This window comes from Batrachochytrium dendrobatidis (assembly GCF_000203795.2).
Source record: "Batrachochytrium dendrobatidis JAM81 unplaced genomic scaffold BATDEscaffold_10, whole genome shotgun sequence".
NCBI lineage: Eukaryota > Fungi > Chytridiomycota > Chytridiomycetes > Rhizophydiales > Batrachochytrium > Batrachochytrium dendrobatidis.
Genome location: NW_006281108.1, coordinates 772330 through 794441, shown reverse-complemented (window position 1 = coordinate 794441; position 22112 = coordinate 772330). Strand labels below are relative to the sequence as shown.

At 36.7% G+C, this 22112-nt stretch overlaps 8 protein-coding genes across 8 annotated transcripts; 4 read left to right on the top strand and 4 right to left on the bottom strand.

Moving 5' to 3' along the window:
* Positions 1 to 31: 31 nt before the first annotated feature.
* Positions 32 to 920, bottom strand: BATDEDRAFT_90706 (uncharacterized protein; the record flags this gene model as incomplete). Its single annotated transcript, XM_006680823.1, has 2 exons — positions 32 to 173; positions 199 to 920. 2 exons carry the CDS (start codon positions 918 to 920, stop codon positions 32 to 34), a joined length of 864 nt encoding a protein of 287 aa, XP_006680886.1.
* Positions 921 to 1116: 196 nt separating this feature from the next.
* On the top strand, positions 1117 to 1943 carry BATDEDRAFT_90493 (uncharacterized protein). Its single transcript, XM_006680899.1, has one exon. The coding sequence runs from the start codon at positions 1258 to 1260 to the stop codon at positions 1591 to 1593; it is 336 nt and encodes a 111-aa protein (XP_006680962.1). The 5' UTR covers positions 1117 to 1257; the 3' UTR covers positions 1594 to 1943.
* Positions 1944 to 5401: 3458 nt separating this feature from the next.
* On the top strand, positions 5402 to 6202 carry BATDEDRAFT_12973 (uncharacterized protein; the record flags this gene model as incomplete). The annotated part of the gene is made up of 1 exon (XM_006680555.1): positions 5402 to 6202. The coding sequence occupies one exon, from the start codon at positions 5402 to 5404 to the stop codon at positions 6200 to 6202; it is 801 nt and encodes a 266-aa protein (XP_006680618.1).
* Positions 6203 to 6776: 574 nt separating this feature from the next.
* On the top strand, positions 6777 to 9136 carry BATDEDRAFT_90540 (uncharacterized protein; the record flags this gene model as incomplete). Its single annotated transcript, XM_006680898.1, has 5 exons — positions 6777 to 7141; positions 7236 to 7462; positions 7588 to 8236; positions 8349 to 9015; positions 9080 to 9136. 5 exons carry the CDS (start codon positions 6777 to 6779, stop codon positions 9134 to 9136), a joined length of 1965 nt encoding a protein of 654 aa, XP_006680961.1.
* A 239-nt stretch (positions 9137 to 9375) lies between these two features.
* Positions 9376 to 14295, bottom strand: BATDEDRAFT_90704 (uncharacterized protein; the record flags this gene model as incomplete). Its single annotated transcript, XM_006680822.1, has 20 exons — positions 9376 to 9585; positions 9683 to 9775; positions 9850 to 9996; positions 10122 to 10226; positions 10318 to 10497; positions 10580 to 10753; positions 10871 to 11058; positions 11172 to 11326; positions 11393 to 11517; positions 11596 to 11706; positions 11778 to 11903; positions 11972 to 12100; positions 12185 to 12452; positions 12518 to 12636; positions 12719 to 12796; positions 12885 to 12929; positions 13008 to 13600; positions 13680 to 13833; positions 13935 to 14120; positions 14239 to 14295. The coding sequence occupies 20 exons, from the start codon at positions 14293 to 14295 to the stop codon at positions 9376 to 9378; spliced, it is 3243 nt and encodes a 1080-aa protein (XP_006680885.1).
* Positions 14296 to 16076: 1781 nt separating this feature from the next.
* Positions 16077 to 17880, bottom strand: BATDEDRAFT_13121 (uncharacterized protein; the record flags this gene model as incomplete). Its single annotated transcript, XM_006680572.1, has 8 exons — positions 16077 to 16263; positions 16352 to 16457; positions 16544 to 16702; positions 16781 to 16890; positions 16981 to 17063; positions 17172 to 17262; positions 17389 to 17530; positions 17802 to 17880. The coding sequence occupies 8 exons, from the start codon at positions 17878 to 17880 to the stop codon at positions 16077 to 16079; spliced, it is 957 nt and encodes a 318-aa protein (XP_006680635.1).
* Positions 17881 to 18170: 290 nt separating this feature from the next.
* Positions 18171 to 19116, top strand: BATDEDRAFT_90541 (uncharacterized protein; the record flags this gene model as incomplete). The annotated part of the gene is made up of 5 exons (XM_006680897.1): positions 18171 to 18366; positions 18522 to 18574; positions 18695 to 18803; positions 18888 to 18978; positions 19092 to 19116. 5 exons carry the CDS (start codon positions 18171 to 18173, stop codon positions 19114 to 19116), a joined length of 474 nt encoding a protein of 157 aa, XP_006680960.1.
* A 48-nt stretch (positions 19117 to 19164) lies between these two features.
* BATDEDRAFT_30473 (uncharacterized protein) lies at positions 19165 to 20660 on the bottom strand (the record flags this gene model as incomplete). The annotated part of the gene is made up of 6 exons (XM_006680696.1): positions 19165 to 19214; positions 19344 to 19404; positions 20053 to 20187; positions 20275 to 20307; positions 20409 to 20467; positions 20615 to 20660. 6 exons carry the CDS (start codon positions 20658 to 20660, stop codon positions 19165 to 19167), a joined length of 384 nt encoding a protein of 127 aa, XP_006680759.1.
* Positions 20661 to 22112: the final 1452 nt, after the last annotated feature.

Genomic DNA, 22112 nt, shown 5'->3' with positions numbered 1-22112 from the left:
TCGTCATTCACATTATCCAATAAAAAATCAGTTAGATGTACAAAATGAAGATATTATCTTTTGATTTACCAAAGAACTTGAATGTATCATTTGTCATAAATGAATTATCCCGCAATAATATCAGAACAGAAAGAAAGCTGTCATAAAACGTATTATTAAGAACATGCTTTTTACTATACAAGATGAAAAAGTAATTACATAAGGGAACAACTAGTTTTTGATCCAACAATGCCCAGCTCAATTTTGTTGATCTCATCATTAATTTCAGCATCAACAATATCTTCCCAAGAAATTGCCTTTTTTGTTTTCTTGATGACTTTCTTGATGAATTTTTTTTGCTTGATGTGCATAACGGAGCCGCCGACTGTAGTCAGGGGAAAAGCCAAAAGAGTAGTGGCGATAACATTCTGGATAGATGGTGAAGAGAATGCTTTGTGGTCGACGTCACAAACAATTTGCACAAAAATGTCCGCAAATGTCTGACAGTTTCTGTACAGTCGTCGGTAATCGCCAAAATGCAAAATTAGTGATTCTCCAACAGCGGCGATAGCATCTAGTGGAAGAGATGTTGAGCCAATTTCTTCTTTAGCAGTCACCTTCCCTTCATCGATCCATTCTTGACGAAAACGTTGACTTTCAAACTCGATTCCCACTGGCTGTCTGTTTTGATCCAACTTGAAAACTAGATGATTCAAGTATCCATCAACAACGATTCCCCAATGACCTGTTGTTCCACTGGCCCAACCCGAATAGAATGATGGAGGTTTCCCATATAAAACCACACCGTAAACCAATACAGCTTCGACTCTTCGGCTCTTTATAGACTCCTTGTACTGGCCTTTAGCAGCATTGATAATTGACTGCTTCTCTTCTTCTGTCAAGACTTTATCAGGAATGTTCGTTTGGTTCGAGGTTGACATTGTTGAATGATTTGAAGGAGAATTAGTTTCATAAAAATGAGTTTGTGAAGGGAAAAAATTTAGCTTCTAGAATTTCCCAAGACCTTCCCGGTAGCGTCTAGAGTATAAAAATAGCAATTGCCACAAATCATTACCAAAAACTTCAAATGAGTGACTACAACCACTTTACTGACTGGGTCAAGCAGCAGCGAAAATGTCCTAATGTAGCCTTGGAGGCAACAATCACTCAAATTGACATTAAATTTGTCTGGTTATATTGAAGGGAATGTACCAGTTCAAGGGGAACACCAGAAACTGTCAAAACAGACACTGAAAAGTCTAAATCATTCTTATTGAAATGCTACACTACGACATCAATCTCAGTGTGCTGGATGAGTCATCCTCATACAGGTTTACTGGCTTATCTGCTGTGGAAATCAAAAACCGGCTGACGAAATCAATCCGATTGAATATGAAGCAACTCAAAGCAGCGAATGAATTAGCATCAAAAAAAGTAATGCTGATAGCAAGGTCCTTGATGAAACTGCTGGAAACATTTGGGGATGGCCACAAGGGACGCTTCTTGGACTATGTCAACAGCAGACTTGGCATCTCCAAATCATCTTACTACTACTATATGGAGCACTATGCCTTTATGGCAGAATTTACCAGACATTTGGGTCTCCTAATATAAGCTATTCTGTAGCTGAATGCATTCATCAGAGTTCTGGTTCAAAACTACTGTTGGAAAAAGATTGAGTTTTGTGAAAGGTTGTGAGCAATTTGAAGGCTATTCTAAACAAAAGTCAGGTTCAAAGTCTATCAGTGAATTTTTCTAGCAGCTCGAGTCTTTCAATGCAATATCCTATACTTTTCCTACCAAAGTTCATACTTGTAAAGTTGATCTGAAGACTGTTTTATTTTTTTGTAGCTTTGAAACATCGACAATCTTTTCCAGATGGTATATCAAGTATTCGAAAGCATCATTTGGGTTCTGCAATCTCAAATTTTCGGTTTTAACGAGATCCTCGTCACTCTTGGTTTGCACAGATAGAGATCGTTGAGTAGAACCAATGCCCATTCGAGTTTCTGTTGTAAGCTTTCAAAAGTAGGTTAAAGTTTCAGTATTTCTTTCTCTTTAATAGTAAGAAGCTGCTCCTTTAAAGCCAAATTTCCCTCCTTGCAAGTTAAATTCTGGTTCAAATAGAATTTCAAGTGGTGCTCTGAGAGTGTAAGCTTCCATTCTCCAGTTCACAAGTACTCATTGCCTTGAGAAACACAATTCTTGTTTTCAAGCCACTGTAGAGTAAAGGCTAGTTTTAAATCATCCAGTTTTAAGCTATTTCTACTTTTTGCCTTTTGCACTGTTTCTTGCGTTAATCGAAACTGTGTTTTTACATTCAACAAAAAGAAAACCTCGACTTTTCAATTCAGCCAATATTTTGTAAAGTGGCAAAACTCTCCTGAAAACCCTTTGATTCCTGACTTGAATCAGCAGTATTGTTAACGTTTAGTCGACTTGTTGAAAATTTTGCTGTATAATCCGTTAGCCTCTGCTGAATGAAAAAATTAAGAAACATTAGTATAAGGAAGGTGTCAAACCAGCAAAATTAACACTTGAACAACGATGAAGATGAGATCGCTACAACTGCTCCTACTCGAAACCAAGCCAATGTGCCACTGTTTGAAAGTACACTTGACTCTGACATGGAACCAAAGGAATATTGCCTGGTTGAGTGCAAGCAGTTGCAGTTAGTGCATAGCTGGATCTGAAAATATCTTTTTTGTTGTACGAGTCTGAGATCTGCTTGTTTCTAGAAATACCTCGATCGACTGGAGTAAGGGTGTCCGGAGTAAACTTTTTGTTAGCATTCACGTAGGTTTATCTCTTGTATGGCTCATCCAATCTGTTTGGATTGAAATTCATTTGATATAATCTTGCAAAGGGATCTGGAATTGTGGTAGTTTTTCTAGTGAGCTTGAAGATTCGCGTTTAACTGTTGATTCAACTGTAATAAGGATTGAAAGTTTCAAGCAACGTCTACAAACAGTTCTAAAGGAGGAATAGGACAAGAATCTACGGTAGGAAATGATTGAGGTTAATTTGGAACTGTTTATGGAATATCCACATGTTCATCTTAGTCATCTGATATACCCATATATACTGTTGGATATTTTCCAGTGTGATACGACGGAATCCTGATTTAATTTCCAGATGCCTTTATAGAAAACTTGTATTCATTCAAAATGGCATCTCTAATGGATATCATACTTTTTTCATCAAAATTTTAGGATCGATAGGCTTTTGAGTCTTGTTTGTATTCAATCATTATACACTTGGTGGTTCTTGGATCCAATCTCCCGAATTTTTTGGTAGGACAATGTTGGCTTCACAGCCAAATGCACAAGGATGTTGCACACATTGTGCAGCACCTGTCCACATCTTATATGAGGTTAATTCGTCGAATGTGGAGTGAGCTGGCCGATTTTGGAGATAAACAGCTGTATTGGTAGCTTCAACCCAAAAAGTTTTGGGCATGTTTGAAGTGGTCAGCATAAGTCTAATCGTATCTCCTATTGATTGGTTTTGGCGCTCAGCAATACCGTTTTGCTGAAAATTATACGGTGCAATGGTCTGATGCTGAACACCTTTTGGTTTGAGGTACATTGCAAAGTCATGGGAGATGAGCTTCCTGTTGGAGTGGCATGGCTCTTGATAGCATGATAAAATAAAGAGTTGAGGATGAAAAATGGCTTATGTAGGTTGTTTTTATAAAGAAAAATGTAGACAAGCATTTAATGTTGATTGATGCTTTCCAATAATTGTTGATACAGTCTAATCTACAGCTGTATTCACGTAAAGTGGGACTTGTATTTGTCCTGCAGTCATCGTTCCAGAATATGCAATGATTGAATATTCATTGTTTTCCTACTACAGATTGACTTGATAGGCACTCTCAGTTCTTCAGTGTCTGGAATTGCTCGACAAACGAACCCATTCTTTATTATACTCGAGTCATTTTCTGCAAGGTTTAGGAATGGATAGTATGGAACTGTGTGGTATGGTTCCAATCTGCGCGCTGTTTGTTGAATGGTTGGTAAACCATGTCTAATCAGAAAGTTGCTTTGTGGAATGTAATACTGTCTAGAATAGCATGCATGTTTGGAAATGTTGCATGTCGTTGTTTAGAAAGTCAATATTACGATCTTGACAGCTTCCTTGGTCAGCCTCAAACATACCGACCATTGTATGATGCACACAATCAAACCACAGTTTTAATCTGTTGTTTAGACCTTACATTCTTGTTTTTGCATAACCATACATTCTAGATCGACAAGTTTGATACTGGACTCGTCCATTGAAATCCAGATATCTGGATTCACTGTTCTACCGTTGTCAATAAAAGCCTCGATACATTCCTTGTTACCAATCTGTTCGTCACTCACAAGAGTTGGGTTTTCCACGTAATATTGTTATCAGGATCATTGACAATGCTGGCCGGGACATTTGCGCTTGGCAAGGTCCACAAATGCGTCTCAGTGTCTTGTTTCCCAAGTGTGGAGGACCACAACTTGTTACATGTCCAATTTTGAATGTCATCAATTTTTTGTTTAGAATTTGTTTGTCATGATACCACGAAAGTATATTTCTTGCAACCTTCAAATCCAAGCAATTTTTGAAAACATCATTCCAAAGGCTGACCATCAATCAATGATTTGATGTGCTGGTTTGATGACAATATATCATAGAAAGTTTTGACATAAAAGTACATTATTCCATACGTAAAAGGACATGTTTTGAATGCTAAACCTATCACAAACTGTTTCTAAACGATGATTCCAGGAGCACAACATTGTTCAGTAAAATTGACACCAATCAAGCATGACTGTTTATCATGTATTTAGCTTATTCAATGTTCCATTATATGCGGATACGACTGTGACTGACAAATCGCTGTGTATCTGGTCAGCAATAGCTTGAGAAACCTCCAAATATCCTTTAACTGGTCTCCCCATCAATGGTTACAACGTATGAGCCTTTTCACAAAATCAACGATTTGATTCAGGATATATTGGCAGCTGAGTATGAATTTCAGCAATTTTACCACCAATTAATGATGGCATCGTGCTTTTATAAGGAGTTCAAAATTGTACGATATACTGCTAGATGCTTCGTTCATATCTCTTCACGACTAAGAGAATTCTTGTTGTCATTAGATGATGATTTCGCTTCATGATTTTCCGAGTTTAACAATGTAACTGGGATTCCAAAAAAGCATGTATTCCTTTTTCTTGATATTCTTGTATTTGGTATCCATGCTGCTTAATCTTTCGTTGCTTTTGGGATAGTTTGGGTTTATATAGGCAATCAAGGGTTCATTCAAATTCGCAGTCAAAATAAGATTCTCCACATTCACATACAATCTTTGCATCCAAAAGTAAGCAACATTGGTATATTTTGAAAATTCTATATTCATTAAAGGTAGCCTTTTTCTTTCAAAATGACAACCAACTTTGCAAGAGAAAACGATTCTTTTGAAACTGTTCCCAATATGGATGTTGTATTTGCTCGAGGTGCTTTCAAGAATGTCTACAAGGGAAAGTATACCAAAGGAAACAGAACGGGACAGGAATCTGTTACCAAAATATTCAAATCTGGCAGTGTTTTTCAAGAGTCTTACTTTGATAATGAGCTCAAAATAGTGAACAAGGCACTTGAAATCATCAATCGATTCAACAAGGATCAACTTGTCGATCAGAATATTTGGCTCAATATACCAGCTGTATGGACGTTTCTGCCAGGCACTACAAGAGCAGGAGAGAAATGCTTAGTGGAGCCAATGATTATCAATTTTCAAAAATTCAATAGCAACACTGGATGGACGTCGAATGAATTGTCTGGTTGGACTGCAGTAATGCAAGCCTTGAGTCATTATTCGTATCATGCAACTGACTGCCAGTTATTGCTTTGTGATCTTCAAGGTGGTATTCAAAACAACGGATTTATTATTACCGATCCCGTGGTTATGTCAAGGACTCAAGAGTATGGACCCACCGATTTTGGTCCCAAGGGAATCTCTACATTCTTTTCACGTCACAATTGTAACAAGTTTTGCAAGAAAGAATGGAAAGTACCTCAAGACAAGAAAGCCTATTATAATGTCCAAATGGGTTCTGCAATGGCTCTTCCCGGTCATATCCCCGCGGCCCCATTAGCTGCAAATGGTCGAGTTGATTCCGGATACGCTTCAATGAATCAGCTACCAGGGCTAGTTGAAGGTCTTGAGATTATTGAAGAATAAAGTTTCAACGCTTTCCTAGTACACGATTTACAATGGTTCAACCTGATAGGATTTGCCATAAAAGCATATTTTGTTCATTCTTTGAAACAACAACACAGTTGGATAAAAACAAAGAGGAAAGGTAAACACCATTGCATAAGCCATGATCAGATATTGTTTTTTCCATTGAAGATGTAGGCTTTACACAAAAAAGAATATCTGGAACGACCATAACATTGATGGATTTTTGTATCCAAAAACTCGAATACGTTTGCACTCTAACTCAACAAGAATTGCATATATCAGGAATGCAACTATACATGCCAATTACCAGGATATCAATAAACTAAAGAATTCATAAAACAGTGCTGTCCAGTAAATTGTCATTTTATGAAACTTGTGTATTTTTTGATTCATTTTACATGGATACGGCTGCAAATATTGCAATTGTTCTTTCCATTACAAACTACAGGATCTGCGAATTGAGTATTTCAACACAGCTTCTACTATTGTATCCAAACTTCTGACTTGACAAGTTATTGATAGTCGACTTGAACATTTTTAAACTGAGTATATTTACTACTACTCCGCAGTCATGTCTACTTTTACCTTTTCTGCAGTTAGTGATGATATGCCAGGGACAGCACTATTCCCAGTGGTAGATATTATAGGCGGAGTTCCCCTACCAAACTGTCCATACGCCAACTCGGCACTACCCCCTGATTCACAGAGCCCTGTGTTTAATTCATCCATAGGAGCAACTCATCTGCAAGAACAGGCATTTTCATATCATAATCCAGCCACTACATCTACATTCATGGTCATTTCAGTTGCATCTTGCATTTTTGGTATTTTAACTCTGGCAAACTATAATCAGGTCCGGATTTTCAATCGCTGCATATCCCATCCATCTGTACTCAATCGAGAGTTTGCTGCTGTTTTTTTTACTGTTAGTTTTAGGTAGATTTTCATTATATTGGACTGAACAAGCCATTGTATTGTTTAGACATTTGTTGGTTTAGAAATGCAGTGCCTAATTTTGTCTTGGTTTTAGCTATGGAATAGACACTGTCAGATATATGCTGAATACCTCACATGCTTCTAGACACATCGTGCACTCCTCTAATCTACCGAATTTTCCATCAAGTCCACCAGTATCTTCTATTGTCGGACCTCATATTATAGATGCGTGGCTGCTTATTGTTTCGTCTTTTCTTCGAATGTTGGCTGTTAGTTTAGCGTCGTTTGCTCTTCTCAAACAATTCAGGAACCAATCAATCTGTGAGTACTATACAAGCTAAAGCGCTATACTTGATTTAACATATTGAAACCACAGCCAGGATTTACTTTAAAATGTTCAAATAGCTGACTTGTCGATATTCTCATTTTTTGATTATGATTGTCAGTTTCCAATCTTTCATCGCAAAACTCAAATCAAAACGCATCATCCATTTTCGAGTCTCTTGGGGATACCTCACATCGACTACGAAACTCTTTGCACTCGGAGAGTCCCTCAAATGATGATGAAACAGCCGAGCCTCTTTTACCTTCCCCAGATCTAGTGGATAATTGTGGTACTACAGTTGCTTATCGTGGATGGAGTGACAGGGAGCATTCTAATGGAACATTTGGAGTGTATCATACAGATGCATCTGGGCCATTGCACTCTTCTACTGAGCCATCATCTGCCAGATCACATGCTTCAGTATTATCAAGTTTGCATCATGTACCCATTACATCCCAAGGGAATGTACATAATGCTTCTCTATCAAGCGATGCTGATGTATCTAATCGAGATATTTTTTGTTCTCGAGAGGGAAGCATAAGTCTGAATGTGGATGCACATCCTTTCCATGAATCCAATGGAGTTGAAAGGGATATGGGAATGTATCAAACCGACTTCCAAATGTCACCGTGTTCATTTACATGGATCCAAGGGGTTTTTTCAAAGTTTAAACTATTATCATACTATCTAATTGAGACGTTTGTATTTCGATGGTCGTTTTTATGTTTTGTTTTACTACTTTTTCGAATTATTGGCCAGTTGATAGTGATGTAAGATCAACTATGTATTGCAAACATTTCTGATGCTTTTTGCTTGGAATGGTGTGGAGCCAACCTAGTACTTGTTTGTCAATCTAACATCATTTTGATTCAAACTATTTAGTGATTCTGGCGCGTTTGTAGATAGTTTAGAACCTTCTACCTCTGTTTATCAACCATTGGCGTCTAGGGCTATACTTGCTACAGAAGTTTCTCCAGATTTTGATCAATTTCGATACTTGACATTTATGATTTTATCAATACTGCAAATAGCACCGCTCATTATAATTGCTTTTGCAATTGGTTTAAATCGATCCCATTCACAAGTAATTTCACAGACATCAATCAGTCGGGTAACTAGGCGCAGGAGGCGATTTCATGGCCCAAGTTCTTTGACCAAGATTTTGTTTATTGTGGGGGCAATCCTTTCATGCGCACTGTGGATAGAACCAAGTATTACAAGCAGGCTTGTTCAACTACAAATTCGCGCTTCATTGAATAGTAACGAATCGTTTGAAGACAGAATGTGTGTTGTTCCGCCCTGGTGGTGGCTTGAAGCCTCCTCTGTACCACTTCAGGAAAAACATGTTACACTTTTATCACAAAAACAGAGTGTGCAAAGTTTAATTACAAAAAAATCGATTTTCAGACCAAAGGAAAGTGGCTTGGGTCGTACTACTCTTCAGGTTCATGGTTGGGCATCTTGGATTGATTTGATCCAATGGACCGGATTTATTGGATTATGGGCCATGTTTTCTGCAATGCGGTTGGAATACAAACGAAATATGGAGGTAAATATTTGTATGGGTTGGTATCAATGGCTTGATTGTTTTTAAAATTTAAAGTGTATTTTAGAAATGGGTTTGGATAACTGTAAGCGAAGTTCAAAATACTTTTGATTTTCGTCAATAGTATCAGCATATTGTTGGTAACGTTTCGGTATGGTCAAGCATGCTAAATAAGTAAGGCTTTGACTGTATGTATATACAATTCATTAATATTGTAACCACAAGGGCTTAGCAATCGTGCTCTTTCACATAAATAAAATTGCTTTTACATGTCTACTACTTGGTTGTACTCAGTTCTTGGCATAAATCACATCAACTCAAACTGCAGTTTCTAGACTCGGGGTTATCCAAGCAATCAAGTTATTATGCTTCGTTTAAAGCTGCTTTGAGACGAGATATCTTATCATTCGTTTTACGCTTGCATGAGTCCAGTTCAGAAAGGAGTATTTTGATATCCGATTCTTGTGTAGCACATCGTGAATTCGTGTTATCAAGCTCACTACGAAGGTCAGCGATGGTGTTGATCATGCCAGATCGCTCCTGTTCATATTCTTTCAATTTTCTAGTATTTGACTGATATTTCATCCAACAGGCTGGTTAGTACTCGTCATATATTCGGTGGTACTGAAATGATAAATTTAGTCAAGACAGAAAATATATTGCAAATCACCTCGGCAACGATCTGGATGTTTTGAAGCTGTTTTTCCTTTTCAGCTCGTACTCGATTCTCTTTGAGTTTAAAGTGTTCTTTTACTCGACCCACCTATCGAAAATAATTAATAATTGGGTATTTCAGTTAAGCCCAGCAAAATGATCAAATTCACAATTGGTCTTTACCTCTTGTTCAATCATTTCAATACTTTGATTGCGACTGTTGAGGGTTTCACGCATTTCTTCAAGAGCTCGAGCAATTTCATCTCGATCGTTACGATAGTCGTGTGCTGCTAACTGATATTTTTCTCTGCTTTTCTCTAATCTTTGAATCTTTATAAAATAATCAAAAGCAAATTAGTAAAATTCATTGAAACTTGAGGCAATAAACGATACATTTTGAATATATCTATGCAATGCTCAGTCAATGGCATTAAAAATTGTTACAAGTTTAATACCTCTGCTTTCAAATCAGCAACAGATTCTGCATCAATATGACGGAGTTCTGCCAACTCCTCTTGACAGTCTTCAAATTTTGTTACTAGTGACTGGTGATCGCGAGCCTATTTAAAAATAAGTAAGCGCATTGTTTTATGCTTTTGTTTAAAATGCTTTATATACTTGCAATCATAAACCATATAAAACATGACCAACCTTATTTTCCAGATTTTGTTTCAAAATCCTTATTGTTTCATTTTGGTCATCCAACATCTTTGATTTCACCCGAACAGCTTGATCAAGGTAGGCTGTTTGTTCTTTCAGCTTGGTACACTGTTCTTGAAGCGATGTTTGAAAGCAATCTATCTGTGAAATTTGCTTTGCATGCTCAGTAGACTTTATTCAATTGGATCTCAGCATATTAGTCACTGTGTGAGTACATGAATCAAATTTCAATATATAAATGCACATTAGGTACCTGAGATTTCAATTGATCAGCTAATTTTCTAGAATTTTCTTGAGCATTGTCACACACAGTCTGGCAGGCTTTTAGTTCTGCCTCAGAAAAAGATATTTGCTGTAGTAAGCGATCTCGATCGACTCGAGTTGCATGCAACTCTTTTAGTATCTCTTCAAGCTCTTGCTCCTTCTCCTAAATATCCATTATACACATTAGTTAAAGATGTTATAAGACTAAAGTTTAAGAGATTGGAAAAAATACTTTCTAATTAGCCAAGTATTATAAAACTCGAGTTTGATTAAACTTTACCTCTGCAACCTGAGCGCGTTTCTCAAGAGACAACGCTTTGATTTGTTGACTTTTGATAACACCAGATAGCTCTCTAATCATATCCGTCAGCTCCTTTTCTTTTAAAATAGTAGCTTGTTCTAGTTTTTCAATATTTTCTTTGGAAGTTTCAAGCATTTTCTGCAAGTATGCAGATCGAGTATCTTGCTCTGAATAGTATATGGTACAATATCCCACAGCAATAAAATGGTTAGAAACAAAAAACTTTGTACTGTTTCGATTTTCTTGTCAGCTATTACACAAAATAGTCAAGCAGTATTACCCTTTACTGCCAAACGAAATTCTTGCTCTAAATCTTGGTATGCCTGCCGGGTTTGCTGAAGAGAGGTCTGCAGTGTGCTTACCACAGCTTGATGACGATGAGTCAAGTGTGCGGTTGTTTGGTTAACAGCTTCGTTTATATTCAATGCATGCGTACTATTGAAATGATAAAGTTTAACAGTGAAACAGACATACTCAGACACAAACTGATGGCATAGTTACCTTTGAATTGATTCTATGCGCATTTGATAATCGGATTCTCGCAACGATAAACATTCTATACTGTTCCCAAGTTCAGAAGATAGTTTTTCTATAGTTTGTTTAAGCACGTTTGTTTCCTTTTTACTCTATATAACAAGCAAGCTACAAGTTTAAATGGGCAATTAAAGCTATTTTAAAAGTCAAGCTTTACAAAACAAGAATACCTCGGCAGCTCTTATTTTGTATTGTTCACGATCTTTTAGTAGTTTACTGGCGATTTTATGTTGATCTGTCTTGTACCCTTCAATTTGAGCATTCAGTTTTGCAGTGCTAGTCTATGAATAATTTTTTGAATTAATTGATATCAGATGGTGTCATTTAGCAAAATAGTGTACTTTACACTTACTTCGGCATCATGCAACCTTTTCTGTGACTGCTCGAGTTCAAGAGTTGTGAAAGTTAGTTGCATTTTTATAGACTCATGTGTATTTTTTAAAGCCAACACCTCTTGTATCTTTTCAGTCAGTTGTATCTGTATTTACAAAAAATTAGTATATATCGTTTAAAACACTACAGCATATAGATTTTGTATTTGCTCACATTGGTCTCATTAGCTTGGGCTTTTAATTTTTCAGTTTCTTCAATCAGCTTCTGATTGATTGCGTTTTGAGACAACAGAAGCTGTTCCCTTATACTGCTCTCATTTGAATGCTTCTCAATATGAGCTTTCTAGATGTGACATATCATTGTTGAAATTATATAAGCTGTTTTAATGAAAAAATATCAAAGCAGATAAAACATAACACTAAATACCATTGCTTTAAGCTGTCCATTTAATGGCCCAACAAGTTTAGAGATTGCCTTTTCTTGCTGAAGCTGGTCAACCAAAGTTTTGATTTTTTCTATATACAGTTGCTCATTGTCGCAAAGTCGTTGTTTCTCTTTTTCAAGTGCAGATATAAGCTCAGAGTTTGCTGTAGCTAATGTATCTACTTGCTTGCTATTTGAAAAAAGCCGCTGAGCCGGTTTCATCTGTTTTGCATGACTAGGTTTCCCATAGTCACTATAACCATTTTCCAAACTACAAGATAATGTTTAAAAACATAAAGCCTTGATTTACGCTGAATTCATACCAAACCAACTTACCAGGAAGCATAATTTTGCATATTGTTTTTAGCGCTGGTAGAGTTGGCAGAATGATCGCGCTGTGGTAACATTTTTGATGAACCATCAGATATCCATACTAAAGACATGTTTTTCGGATCCTTGTTGGCACAGTATAAAATAAAATAAGCTTCAGATTCCTGCTAGAATAGCTATTATACATGTTCTGATATAAAACCCAACCTGCATGGAGGGTACCCTCATAGGAACCGTCAAGACATTGCCGCCCTCCATAGTATTACAATCCACTGGTGCGTGAATCTATATATACATGTATGTTGTAAGTGAATAGTAAACATACAAGAAAAACATGCTGCCAGTCTAAATAAACATGCATATATGGCAGTACCTCAACTAATCTGTTTCGTGCTGGTACTGGTACATCTAGTTCACTCTGCTTTAAATTTCAATAGAATAAGCTCAACATTGCATTGTACAGCTATTCAACATGGCTTAACACATATCCACTTACGGTTTTTATTCCTGGAGCAACTTTAATCTGATATAATAGATTAGAATTTGTGCGATCTGGACTTTTTTGGTTTTCAGGTAATGATGTTTTAGAGTAATCAGACTTTAATGACGCGCTGTTTAAGAATAAAGATATTGGTTCCGATAGTTTTGAAATCTGTTCCTCTATTGCTGATAATCTCTCACCATTCAGCAAGTCATGATTTTTCTCGGAGCCAGAAGAGTCGACAGATTTAGAATTGTGATGTTTAACTTGCTCAGATGCCGGATAAGCAGTTAGTTTGCTAATATGACATTCCAGTGATTGGAGTCTTTCTTCAATGTTTTCCTGCTGATTACTTTTAAAGGGGGGAATAGGCAAAGTTGAGTCAACTGGTATATCATTGGTGGCCATCTGTGGTTTGGATATAGAGTCTGCTAATTGACTTTCCATTTTTGAAACTTTGGAAAGAATATTCTGCAGAGGTTTATATACTGTATTTTGCAATATATGAATATCCGAGACATTATTGCGTGACAGTGCTGGTTTGTACTGTTTGGCTTCTTGTTCAGGTTCACCTTGTATATGTGGGATCTGCACAGGGGGTTGACAATCTAACCAGATGATCAACGCATCAAGTCAATTTTTAAAAATATGTAATTTGTTTAAGAAGCAATACAAATATCATCGTACAATTAGCTTCGTTTCCATGAATATCTCGGCCATTCAGTATTCGAATTTGTGGGATAAGCTTGAACACGGTCCATGGTCGATATGATTCCATCACGCACATAGGATTTACTTTTGGGGCTTTTCCTGGTCCAATGATAGTAAGATCAACGAGTTTCTATTTCAAAAGAAATATAAATATAAATTTAGCACTGTATTTCAGATTGTATGATGAACTCATACGGTATAGTGGAGTGATATAGAGTATCCAAACCGTACCGTACAACCTGCAAGAAACCTTAATTGGTCCAGATCTGTCAAAACGTTTCCTTTTAGATCTACTATTTTGAGCGAATTTGAATCTCCATGAAGGTCTACAAACCCAGAGATATCATCTATGTTGTTAAAAGACAAGTTTAACTTTTGTAGATATTTTAAATTACGCAGCCCTTCCACTTTGACAATCTATAGAATTGGTTAGTTATATTGAAGCATGCATTGGCCCACATCAAGTAGTTTATAACTACCAACCAATGATTCTACATCATAGATCTTAGACTGTATTTCAGAAACAAAAACCCACTAGATTATTGGCTAAATTGAGAGTCTCCAATTGTAAAAGACCATCGAATCCGACCATAGATTTCAACTGTTGTTGGAACAAGTGCCAATTGATAGCAGGTTAGCATGCATGATACTGAATGGTACGCCGTTGTGTTTCATTACAATTGTGTATACTAACCAGATTGCTAGATAGGTCGAGTCTAGTGAGGCTCGTAAAATATCCAAAGATGACATTATCCAGCAGTTGAATCTCATTTGAATGCAAGTTGAGCGATACGACTTTAGAAAAATCTACACTGTGTTCGATGTGTTGTAAGTCTTGCAAAGAAGTGATGGATTCATCTACAAGGCTGACGGTATGCATTTTTACAATAAAATCCAAGACAATGCTGGACCAGTTGTTTTTAACAAGTTATTGAGTTTTAGAATAAGTTGTGCTTTGACTCGAAGATGTTTATTCATGTGTATAAATCGGACTATCAAAATGCTCAATTAGTCTTGGTAATCAAGTTCAAATGTCAATCTGTTTATTCTGATAGACTTTGACATATTTCTCAGTAGATATTCGTTAAAGACTATTGGTGAGGAGTCAATGCACTCGCTTAGTCTAACCAAGTAATATAAAAATAATCCCTCAATCTGTATCAGTACTTTAAACGTTTGCATGCCAGCTCTAATCCTGTATATCATTGCATCAGATTGTGTGCATGTGTATTTTTCATGCTGAGTCGCATTGGTCCATTTCAGTATAAAACCATCTCAAATAAAACGATAAATTCAATTAGGATCGCAGTGAGCTAGTGTAGCCATTGCCAGTCATTACGAGGATATTGCAAGTTCAGTAATCAATCTAGTGCAGGCATCAAAAAATGGAAATACAGTACTGCACTGATGGGCATTTTCCTCGACAGAATCTGCTACAAATTCAAGATTCAATGCAACATTTTTAAAATCCACCAAATAGCTGCTGTTTTCAATTCGAAGTAACTGGATGTCCATTTTCACCTGAAACCATGAGCTTTGGTGTTAGATTCTAAAATGATTAATCTCCACTTGATTCAACAACTGCCAAATACCTCTTTGCCTCGAGAAGTCCTATGGATGCATCTGATCTTGAAAGGGTCCATTGTCTTCCATCTCTGATTAAAAACACAGCCATCATAGTTTTAGTTTTAAATGGTCTGTAATTATAGAAAGCATCTCAAAGTCTAGCTGACCATTCCAGCACTTCCAAGTGCTCGATAGATTTCCAACATGATGTCCAATGGATCGCTTTTTGAACGAATTCCATAATGCCACCGAGAGCGAGTCTTTCCGCGTTGTGTCCCTTCAATATCTTTGGAAAGTTCAGGTTTTGGAAGAGTAGCACCCAAAATTTGAATAGATGACTTGTGGTTTAAAGTGTTGATAGTTTCGGGTTTAGAAACTGCGCCTGACGTGCTTCTCAAATTGGAAAGAGGGCTTGTTGGGCCATTTTCACTAGATGAAGAATAATATGGTCTACTCTATAGATAGGTAAGTCTGGCTGTGATTTTAAAAGCTGCAAAAAGTTGCACATCAATTTACTTGATGTGGCATATACTATTACTAACCCGCGATACTGGCAAGTTCCAAGCTGGTGGCGAGGAAGAAAGAAACCCTTTCACATTATCATTCAAAGAGACCGTGTCTATTGTGCAGTAAAAACTCATTCAGATATTTAAACCATTTTAACCTCATGTATGCCGATTGGTGATGAAACTTACCATTTGCAACCATGCGCCGCTGATCCACTACAAGTTGATATGCCACCTTTATCTGATTATTACCAGGTTCTTCAAGTGCATGGTGAATGGTTTCTCTGCTAAAAGTCATTTTCTAATAATATATTAGTTGGAAAATGCTATTGCTCATAGTTTTGAAAAGAACACAATACGGGAATAGTAATAGTACCTTGATGAGATATTCCACCACTGTCTCGTCCAAGTATGAGAGTTCTTCTTGAGGAATTTCAGGACGAAGTTGAAGATATTCTGGCAAATCTGTGTTAAACCAGTCAGTGCGTCTATTCTCCAAAATAAGATAAAAGTACTTTAAATTTAGAAACTTCATACTGCAATAGTTTTAGGCACTATCAGCATTTATAAACCTACCGTATCTCAGGTATCGTGATACGCTTTAGTGGGTCAACGACAAGCATGGCAGACACAAGCTCCCTAACAGCGGGGCTTAAAAATGGCGGCAGTATAAAAATTCCTCCTAAACACAAGTCTTAATTAACCCAAACATCCCAATGACAAAGCCATACCACATTCTGAAAATCTACAACAGTATATTGAGCATACCATTGATTTTCTTGAAAAGATTTGGAATATGCTCGTCGTCAAATGGAAGTCTTCCGCAAACCATAACGTAAAGTATTACACCGCAGCTCCAAATGTCAATTTCAGGTCCAGCATAGAGTTTTCCAGAAATAACTTCTGGTGCGGCATAGTTTGGTGATCCTAGAATTGTTCAAATATGTAAATAATACTCATCCACGTGTAGAATTTGATCCAGCATCACTACTCGGTCAAACATACCACAGCTGGTTTTTAAAAAGTCGCCGTCATTCATAAAGTTTGACAAGCCAAAATCTGCAATCTTTATATTCCCGTACTCATCCATAAGAACATTTTCTGGCTTAAGATCACTACACAAATTGAAAACTAGAGTTAGCGGTCAACTAGTTATGCTGAGTAGCATGAGTTTACTAGATAATATAGTCCACAATCGCACATACCGATGAACAATCTTGTGTTTGTGACAATGCTCCAAAGCACAAATCATTTGCTGAAATAGTCGCCGTGAATCAGATTCTGGCATCTAAAGAATATACAAATATATCATTTGTAAGATTATGCTCTTGTTTTTGAGAAAGTCAATGGTATCACAAGCTTATCAAAAATTGAATATCATGAAACAAAAATTCACCTTTCCCTTTTCCACAATATAGTTGAATAGCTCACCACCTGCATACTCCATGACAAGAATAATGTCTGTTGGGGTTGTTATTACTTCATATCTAGAAATATTGAAAATTCAATGGGATAAGTATCTGCCAAGGGTAAAGCTCGATAGTCGATACAAGAGTCGAAGGGTTAAATATTTGTATTAGTACCAACACGTACAAGTTTCCAGTTAAACTTACAGTTTTATAATATGTGGATGACGCAACAACTTTAGATACTGAACCTCTCGCTTAAGACGAGTGGCCATATCCAGATTGGCAATTTTACGCCTATTGACAATTTTCATTGCAACCTTGTGGCCAGTTTGTGAATGAAAAGCAACTGGTCAATGACCATGAATGAAAAAATAGCACATGCAGACAAGATTAAATAGTTAGAAACGGATACAATAATCTACCATGAAACGAGAATAGCCATTTATTGCAGAGTTATACAATAGTTTCAATACAGTACGGTTGAATGAATCCAATTGATGATAGAAACAGCCAACGGATATAAGCAAATATCCGAGTGTAGCAGTATTTTATTGCATTGACTACACTTGTCAATGCAATTCAACTTTACTCAAGACAAAAACCATCTGTATTCTTACGCTTGACTTTTCCAAAAGTGCCAACTCCAATGGTTTCCAGAAGAAGGTAGCTTCCAATACGAATCTGAGCACTGGCCATTGTAGTTTTGGTGGATGTTTGCAAGTGGGCTAAACTCGATAAAATTGCCGAAGCAGCCAATATCGAGCTTGAAATTGTACTTGTGTGCTGGTCCTACATTACACTGCGTTGGTTATTTGTTCAGATTGGATTGATTTACATATTGACTTATTATATGCGATTATATCAAGCTAATTCAAGACTTGTTTTGTCTTATTCTCGTCCACCAAAGTTTATCCTTGAAATTCAACTTTCACGTTTAAATTCAACACTGCTACTCATTGTCTTGATATCACTCTATACTTGAAAATATGAAAGTCGATTCATCTTTAGAAACTATTCATTCACATTCTTCTAGTCCTGTCCAACATCATTCTCAGCCATTAGTCCATCCTACAACACCTCTAACCAACAAGTACACCGATGAGGCGCGCCAGTATCTCGAAAAACATCGTATCCTAGAAATCGTCCAGCAGCTCACTACTTCATTGTTGATAGAAAAACCAGGTAGAACGGACTTGTATATTAAATTATAATTTGTATTTACTAAAGTTTATAGGTTTCAATGTTTATCCTGCCATTAAAATGAAAGATATACGACTAAATGGTGTTTTAATCCAACTCTCAATTGCTAAACAAACACTACTTTATATCTTTTCTAGTCAACCCTCAAGAGTTTATGATACGAAAACTCGAAGCAATGCGTGTGGCAAGAGTAAGTTTTGATAGATGTTTATCATAAAATACCAAATTCTCCGAGTTTTGTGCATTACTATTGCAAGCTTATTCACAAGGCAATCAGGACTAAAGTACAATGTTTTATAAACTTATCTAGGCACGCAATCAAAACCATGTTTTGTTTACTCGAGCCAATATTGTTGCATTATACAAAATATTTGATATCACTGGTCGTGGATACATTAGTATCGAACAGTATCGTGAAGGTAAGTCATCAGCGCATTAAAGTATTGTCACTTTATCATCAAACTAATATTCTATTGATTTGAAATTTTATTCCGTGCTGGCAGCAATGATGACAATCGGTGCATCAAAATACAATCCAAAGCCTCTAGGGTATGGAGTCAATCGTATTAGTTCCGATACGTTTGCAGACGAGGCGTAAGTTTGGGCATGCATTATACTATTGCTTTAAAGGCATCTATGCTAGTTTTACCCAATGTAATTTGGATTTAAAAAAGCGCCAGTATTAATATACAATTCATTTTCTTTAGGCTTACTGCATTGCGAAAATTATAGATACCAAGAAAGCTAATTTCCAGCCAATAAAAAAGTCGAAACCATAATTCATTTACGATCTTCCACCATAATGATATGATAGCCAAAGTTTGATTTAACTGTTGAATATCAAAAAACATCAGGGTGCGTCAGTCCTGACTTGGTTCCGATCCACAATTACAAAACAGGAATATCATATTGTACAAAACATCATTATCGGGTTTATTTTGTCAACACAAAAGACTCACCTGGAGGATTTGTATAGATTGGTTTGTCTGGCGTGCTTGGAACTAATAAGAATGCAGCATCCTATAGTAGAAACGACATTGTTAGTTTGTAATCAACAAAGGTTTGAAAATATACTTTTACAATTTGAGCAATTGATACTGGACTATTTTACAGCTGAATTCACGTAAATGAAACAATACAACCAACAAGTTTCCAAAGCCATATTTACATTACAGTTCCAGTGCATCCCATATCTGTTCAATCTCCAACTCTTTCGTTCAAACCAAATATCGAGCCATCAGCATAGAAACAACTGTTGTATTCCTGAGATGCACAGTATTTGTTCTATTAAACTAGAGCGCAGGTGTATCTGATATTAGGGTACAGCAGAAATGCGTTTGTACAGAGTTGTAGAAAACAGTCAACCCCAATATCTGGATTTCAATGAATGAATACAGCAATCGTACAACATATGAATTCCAAAAAAAGAGATAGAGCAGATTCAAAACTATAATCTGATTTTGTATGATGGACGTTGTGTCGATTGAATTGAAAATGCCAATTTATAGTAGGGTACAATACATATTTAGCCATTGTATATTCTGAAGCAATCACTGCAAGATAAATACAAGTTCCATTTTACATGAATATGGCGATAGATGAATGGGATAGGGTATTTTGCTGTAGTGATACAACAATCAAATATTGCTCTTGAAAATAACTGTTTACCTGGAATACGCCCACCATGGAACCACGAGTCATCCAACCTAGAGATCCGCCAGCCTTGGCCTTATCCTCGGAATACTGCTCAGCTACTTTATCAAAGCGCTGTCCACTTTTCAAAAGCTCTAATGCCTCCATAATCTGAAATGGATTTGAATGAGCGTCTATTTACTGATTTTACTCGAATGTATAAAGCTTGCAAGGTATAAAAATACACTTTTAACTTACTTTGGAATGCTTTTCACATAGAATATGGCGAACCTATTGAATAAAGATTAAACATCACAATATCCATCAGTTCACAAGATGCTTTAATTTTCCATTAGAGTTGCTCAAATAATTGAGATCTAATATAAACAAACCTTGATCGAATTGGCAGCCTTCAGTTTCCCACCTTTTACAGCGACATCACCAGAATCCTCTAGTTTTATATACATAGTGCATCAAGTGTTAAGTTTCAAGCAGCGGGTTGAAAATCACAAAAGAGCCAAAGCCAGATTGAACTTTATAGCAAAACGTATGAATTGCATCAAGCAGGATAAGCTACTGTTTCAAGATGCCGACATACCATTCTGTTTCTGAGGTTTGGCCTTTCCGGTTTTTTTTGGTGGCATGAGCTGAGATGAGGATTTCCAGCGAGTCCACAAGATAGAGAGTAACCACTATTTTATGCGAACAGTCGGTATAAAATACAGTTCAGACCCGAGAACAGGATTGTTTTTGCGGTCTGAAATTGAAGAGTTGAACTTGAAGCCAAACAGCATTAGTGCCAATACTATCTGAAGTCTATTGTCTTCAACTGCAGTGTTTTGAATGATACATAAAAACCCTTCTTTTGATTTTGCTTTTAATGATTCAAAGAACGACTACTTTGATATTGCCCAGCAGCTACTTATCAACAAGCGATGGGGACTTTACCTCACTAAAGAAGAAGGTGCTGTCTTTGAACTGGCAGCAAGAAACCACACTATATGGACTGCATTAGTGAGAGATCCACTGAGTTGCTTTGAACAGCCTGAATTTAAAGGTTTGCTTTTTTTGATTTGACTTGGGTTTACCAACGTTTTCACTAAACTACTCGAGAATCTGTTGTTGCACGTATATATGCAAAAACAATTTCTTGTATGCACTTTGACCATCTATGATTCTCCATCTTTTGCATTTTATTGCCATCCTCGACATAACTGTGCATTCTTTACTTTTCCCATTATCTGAAATGAGTTGTAGGATTTCCAAATCTTGATTTGGGTGGTTAGATCCAACTGGCACTCTCACTGTTTTATATGCACCCAAGTTTTGATTTCAAACCATTTATTCATTTACATCTGTATTTTACTGTTATATTAATACTTTGTATATCTGTGTATACGTAGCTTTGGGATTTTTTTGCGATGAAGATGAAGATCCTGCACAAGTATTGACCGGATCCATGTCACAACAAATGATTATTGTATTTCGAATCAGAACAATGCTTTTTGAGCAACTACTTCCGTCTTTATATGGTACATCTGTAACAACTGCGCTTGCTACAGCATCAGACACGACTTGTACGGCACCAGAAACTAACAGCAAAGCTGGGGTTATTGAAGACAGTTCTGTAGTTTCAATGGGATCAAAAATGGATGCTTGTAGAAATTTGACTCAAGACATCAAAGATACTTTTGCGCATACAGATTTGAACAGGAGTTTATCTGACCAAGATACAAACGACGTTGCTGACCTCATACCTATAGATGACATGTATTATTCACTTGAATATGATGCAGAACTGCTTAAATGTAGTGCTATCCACGATGTGAGTCAAATTCAAATGATTGCTTTTCATATCTGCATTCGAATATCCGGCGTGTTGGATATGGGAATGGGATCTAATTTTTAACCCATTTTTTTAAATTAACAGGCTGATGAAACGGACGCATCACTAAAACTTGAAGTAGGACCATACAAGACTGCTCAGGTTTATCTGGATGATGCTTAGCTTGGCTGACTTCTAACCATGTAACTAATGTTTATCATTTATAGGAAACCAATGAAGCCAATGACATACATGCCAGTTTGAAGGTTGG

What these genes read in the sequence shown, in the direction of transcription:
- BATDEDRAFT_90493 (XM_006680899.1), top strand. Translation starts at nt 1,258, where the DNA reads ATGCTACACTACGACATCAATCTCAGTGTGCTGGATGAGTCATCCTCA.